Source organism: Antrostomus carolinensis, unplaced genomic scaffold, assembly GCF_000700745.2.
Source record: "Antrostomus carolinensis isolate BGI_N321 unplaced genomic scaffold, ASM70074v2 scaffold8168, whole genome shotgun sequence".
NCBI lineage: Eukaryota > Metazoa > Chordata > Aves > Caprimulgiformes > Caprimulgidae > Antrostomus > Antrostomus carolinensis.
Window position 1 is genome coordinate 47660 of NW_010333644.1, and position 6223 is coordinate 53882.

Here is a 6223-nt window from a genome sequence, read left to right on the forward strand (position 1 = left end):
GCCCTTTCATCAGAGTGTCCCTAGTTATCCATTCACCATGCAATTTTCCAGTGATACAAGACCTGATCAGCTTTTTCCTTTTCCCTTTTTTTTCCCCCCTCTGAATAAAAATACATGTGGGAAACAGAGACATCTTACAAGATTCTTCTCTGCCTTCTTTGCAGAAACGCCATAAAGAAACATTAACAATAACAAAGCATGCGCATTGTTTTCCCCTTTAATTAAAAGGTGAAGCTTAATATTGGCTGCTGTTTTGAACATACTCTTTTGTGCACATATACTTCCAGCTGCAGAGGGGAAAAATTGTGAGCATTCGTCTTCATTTTGCAGTGGTTGTGAGCCACTATCCTCTCATTAAGGTGTTAACATTAGCAGCCATAGGAAACTAGTGTGCAGCTGGGAGAACATGTGGTGAGAGGTGTTAATGGCTTCATGTTATCTCACAGTAATGGTGACATTAATGAGTCTCCCCTGTAACTGAGAGAGTTTACACACTACCGTGTAGCATCACTGAATTAATTACTGAATTTTCGTTTTGTAATATATGATGACATTATGTTTAGAGCTGTCTAGAGACGTTTGTTTATCATTTACCTGATAGACACTAACAGCTTTGAAAATTCTCATTAAATTGTTAAATGATGGATATCTTTTCTTTCTTTTCCAAACAACCATAAAGGCAATAATAACACTTGTTACTAAGAATGTTATTAAATATCATATTTATAAGAAGGAATATTTGAATGAAATAAATGAAAAAAAATGAGCTTTTTATTAGCTGCCTTTTTTTAATGGAGACAAGATCATCAACTATGATCTTTGTGACTCCTTCATAGCCATCAAAAGCATGAGTTCAAAAATACAATTTTGATTACTGGTTAGTTTACTGTGATTTATTTTTAAAAGCAAGAAGAATCAGAGGAAAGAGAAACACTAGCTAAAGATCACTGCTGGTATTTCAGTAGAACGCTTCAGTTTTTTATTGCCCGTTAGTTATACCACAGTCATGCTGAGAGCGCTTACCGTTGTACTGAACGCTGCACAAATGTATCATGATACACTTTGTGCTGAAGGTCTTTAAGATATAAATAAACAACAGAAAAAGTAAAAGGAAGAACAGAACACCATGAATAGATGTGCTTACATTCACGTGTGAGAAGAGGATGGAAGAGAAACTGGAGTCCAGCTCAGAGATTTATGCCCAGGCTCATACTGCTTTCTGGAGTACTCTCTAGCTAGGTTTTTACTGACATAACCTTGTACAAGGTATGAGCACTGACTGGGGTAGCTATGCCAACTAAAGTCTCAGGTGTGATAGCTGCATTGTTTAAGCAGCTGCATAAAGAGCAAGGTAGGCAGACTGGATTGAGAAAGTGTGATGGCAAACTGGAGACTGTGATAACATCCCTACCTTGGGAACATCTTGGTAGTGTTGCAATAGTAGTTTTAAAGAGAGCTTGGATCCTCTTCTTGAGAGCTCTGTGCCAAATAATCTTTCCAGATGCAGGGAGGGGAATGCCCCATTAAAAGACAAAATGAACTGTTATTTTAAAAATCAGTACTAAAGCAATGTTGTATGACTACTTTTAACTCGCAGAAATACCGTAGTGATCCAAAATAAGATGTTGATTGTGACTTCCCAGATGTTCATTCAACTGATATATAAAATGTGATGTGAATCAGGAAGTTTTTTCTTTTCTTTTTTCTCCCCAGGAATTTGGAAAGTCCTGGGAAGAAGTGCAGTCAGAGGATGACCGGGAATTACTAGATAACCTAGAAGAGTAAGAGTTACTTAAGTGTCCATTATAAAGACTTGCAAGACTGTTATGGTTGAAAGTAGTTAAGAAAAAATGCTGTGCATAGTTAGTACACAATTAAAATTCATTTAAGGCAGTCAAATCGACTCCAAATTGTTCTCATCAAAGATGCTTCTCCACAACAAGGGCTATACATTTCATATTTCAACCACAAGCCTATTTTTCATTTGCATATAGCTCAAACAAGAGTCTTTTGGGTTTGTAATGATGCAGGCAAAACTTTTTTTTTACTTTTGTACTAAAAATGGTTGAATTGTTTTTGTACAAATTTAAAAATTAACAGCAAGCATTAAAAATGTCAGCATGAGAAAGAAATGGTTTGAAATAGTCTGATAAAAAGGTAAAGGTAACAACTAGAGATTAAAGCAGGATTTTGAAGGAAACTTCTCAGTGGTGCTGATTGAGAGTGACATCTGCCTCTCCTCTGTGGTTGTCTGTGGTCTGGTCCCTCAGATCACTGCAGAGTAGCTTCCTTGGCTGTAAAGAATTGAATAAGCAGGAAATAATTTGCGGGTATCACGTCCCCTGACCTTCCTGGTTCTGTCTGCGGCTTGAGCTTAATTTTATTTGGTTCTACCTGGTTGCAATAATACTTCTATCTCTCAGCAGTATTGTGGATCTACATGGAGGTGTGGGTAAAGTATTTATTCTCTGTGTGCATGTCTAAATGTAACATGAGTGTCTCTTTCAGGAATAATAATATTTGATAAGTAAATAACACTTTGAGTGAATTCTGCCTGATGATTATGTCTTTAGCTGGTGTATCGAAAGATAAGAAAGGTATAAAAGAATTTTAAAAGACCTTATAAAAATAAACACTGAACACAATAGTTAATGACTTGCCAAAATGGTTAGAAACTGAAGTTAAGATCCTGTTTCTTAGTGCAGGCAAATTCAAGTAGGACTTACTGCCTGTCTAAACAGGAGTTACCCAACAGTAACTGCTCAGTTATTCTTGAATTTGTAATGATTTTAGACTGTAAACCAGATTCTAATGATCTATCCAGCTATAAATCCACACTGTCTCTTCCACTCCTTTGAAGTATTCCTTTTCTCTGGATTTATTTCTGGTGAATGCAGAATCTGAAGTGCCCTTTCACAAAATGCCTCTTCTCTTTTACACAATTAAATTAATCTTTTTGACTCTTAATCATAAGAGACTGGTCTGACTGGGAAGAACATCCTGTGTGTGCAGTTTGCCTGTTCTGTGAACAACAAGCAGACACCACAGAGAAACTATATCTTCACATGCAGGTAAGACTTGTTTTACATATCAGTTCTTTCATCACTTTGGAATTAAAACATAGGCTTGTAGCATCTTTGCTAAGATCAAATCAGCTGCTGCATCAGAATGCCCTCTTTAGCACAGAACTAAAGTACTGCATGCATCTGTTCTCTAAAATATGCAGTAGAGTCAAGTTTTACATTGAGATTACCTGTTAGTGTACAGACTGGTACAGACAATAAAGAAGTATCTTCTTTAGTATTATAATGACTTGATGATGATTTAACACATTTGATGGTTAGCATCTGTGTTTCAGTTTTAATAAACTATTTAACAGGAACGTTGCAGTTTAACAGAATATGAAAGTTTCTGATGAAACAAAACTTTTGGGGGTTTGTTTTGTGTACTAGTGTTTGCATAACTATATGTATACATCTGTGTCAGTCTTTGAAAGGCTGAGCTTTTCTTAATTTGAGATAGTGGAAGTAAGATATTTTATTCTTTCCCTTTTTTTTTTTCCCCCTCCAGAAATCACATGGATTTGACTTTCCTAAAATAAAGTCAGAGCATGGTGAGTAAAAGATGCTGCAAGTGTCAGCATTTGCCACTAGTCTGGAGAAAACCACATCATAAGAATACTGAAAACCAACTGTATTAGTCTGATTTTTGTTCAGACATTTAACTTTTCCATTATGGAAACTGTTTCTGCCAGCTTACAAAGAACACCAAGAACACTTTATTTTTCTGGAACTTTTGTTAGTGACAAAGATGTGTGCTATTTTCTTTAAAACCATTGGATTCTTTTGCAGAGTAGCTTCTACAAATACCCACTCTGAGTCCCACGTCTGGCTGCAGGAGCCCTTGAAGAATCATTATTGTTGTTGTTGTTGTTGTTGTTGTTATGCCTGAAAGCCCTTACTTGCAACTTAGAAGTCTGTGCTCTAAGCTGTGTTTGACCAACATTTGCTTTCTGCTTGTAGACTGGGAGGAAGCAAGGTGTTTGCAATTTTTACATTAGAAGAAGAGCTAGTTCCCCTGCAGCTGGGAAAAAGCGTTTGTTCAGTAGATTTGCTAAGTTACAGCATTCAGGCAGTGCTGATCTTCAGTAAACCCTTGTCAGTCCTCATGCTTAATCCAAGAAACCATTTGTAAATTACGTCTCATGTTCCTCAAGTGTTTGCTCGCTACCATCTTTCCCAGGTCTGAACTTTTATCAGCAAGTAAAGCTAGTGAACTTCATCAGAAGAGAAATCCATCATTGTCGTTGCTACAACTGCCAGGAGAAATTTCAGTCTAAAGAAGGATTGATAAGTCATATGGAAGAGACCAAACACATTACATTCCTGCCAGCCAGGTCTACATGGAATCAACCACAGTAAGGACACGCATGTTTCTTCCAGCATTCCTACTGTTCCTTTATTATGTCTGTAAAACAGTAAGTGAAAATTTCTGTTTTGACAGTGCAACAATGCCCTGAGCTCCCCAGCTCTACTGGCCCAAATAAAATAGTAAGTGGTCTCAAAACTACTTAGAATTATAAATCCCTGTACTGTCTGAAGCTAAAATGAACACGTGATACTGCTCTTCCAGTTGCATGCAGGATGCACTAGACCCAAAAGTTGTGTCTGCACTGTCAAGTTAGTATGCTAGAGAAGTTTATTGTTGCAAAATTGTCTTTTGCCTGTGGCGAACAGTGAAAGGCATACATGGTATACTCAGAGCACTTTCCCTCCTGGTGGAACCAAGGTTGAATCTGTGCACCAAAGTGACATCTCAAATGCCCCACTTGTAGGCACAAGATTCTTCCAGCTGTTAGCTCTCTACATAGGTCCGGATCACGCCTGGGACATAGATGCAGATCATGCCTGGGATGGGCATCTGGGACGTAGTTCATTACTAGTAAAGATACGCTCTGAGCATGTGGTTCTAGAACCAAACCACTTCTTTTGCATCTCTCATATAGGTACATTCATAATGTCTGCCCAACTTCAGGCATCAAACCAAGTTGGTTGTTTCCCTTTGGTTTTGTCCATAGCAAACAGAACATAACATAACACTGATTCAGATTGTAAGTAGACCAAATAGGTCTGGGGGATGATGCTGTAAGTGTTCTAACTCACTCAAACATCACAGTTCAGCATTCTTGTGAGACAAATCTGGATCTGTGGCTTCAGTTGTGACAACATACAGGTGAAAAATAGGGGGAAGGACTCGTCTGTTGCCACCTTTTCTGTTTGACTCTTCTAAGGTGTACAGGCCAGTTGATTTTTTGCATGTGTTGTTTACTGTCATTCCAGACAACCAGATTTTCTCATTTTTCTTTTTTTTTAAATCTAATCTCATAAAATATGCTTAACCTCTTTCAAATTAAATATATGACTATCTAGTAATTATGACTTATTGCTTTCAGGTATTATTTTCCTACCTATGAAAATGATACACTCCTGTGTACGCTATCAGACAGTGAAGATCTGGTAACTGAGGATCAAAGTGAAGATGTCCCTGTTGTAAGCGAAGATATATCCAATCTAAAAGCTCTCAAACAGAGCAGTGTTTTAAACCAGCTCCTGTATGAAGAGAACAAGAGTCAGGAGAAATTTTGACCTTGAATTACGATTGCTGACCTTTGACTGTTTCTTCTGCAAGACAGAAAAAACCCAACATTATTTCACTAATATTGAATACAGTTTAACTTATAAATGTTATCACTGGGCAAATATTATGTGAATGGGAATGCTAAATAAAATTTAAATCTAAACTTTTTTTGATTTATCTTCCTTTAAATTCTAACTCTGTTTTTAAATTAAATTCTGAATTTTCTGCTTGGCTCTCCAAATACTTTTATTATTATTTACAAATAAGATTTACATCTTTTTTTTCTGAATACATCAGAATCAGAGTTCTATTTTAAGGCCATCTTGTGAAAGGCATGAACAATTGAGACAATGTGTCTTGATATCTGAGCCAATGAGTGAATCTTCTATGTGCTATTGCTATTAGCATATGGAAAAGAGCCTGAAATTAATTTTTGGTCTGTTACATAAAGCAGATTTTGCTATTTTTAACCTTAGACCTTCTTCAAAGTGAAAACCAATCTGTATATCTCTATTGTTCATCATCAATATATAAGATACATGGTGCCTGTTCTGAAAACTGACTCAGAAACACCAGCAAAGCCCAT

The 6223-nt window shown here is 36.8% G+C and overlaps 1 protein-coding gene across 1 annotated transcript in view; it reads left to right on the forward strand.

The window, feature by feature from the left end:
* Nucleotides 1-5795, forward strand: part of ZNF277 (zinc finger protein 277) — a 33063-nt gene extending 27268 nt beyond the window's left edge. Inside the window, 5 exon segments of the mRNA XM_010173928.2 lie at nt 1714-1781; nt 2975-3071; nt 3571-3613; nt 4243-4417; nt 5453-5795. Coding sequence (XP_010172230.2) covers nt 1714-1781; nt 2975-3071; nt 3571-3613; nt 4243-4417; nt 5453-5645 — 576 coding nt within the window. The 3' untranslated portion in view covers nt 5646-5795.
* The last annotated feature ends 428 nt before the right edge of the window (nt 5796-6223 follow it).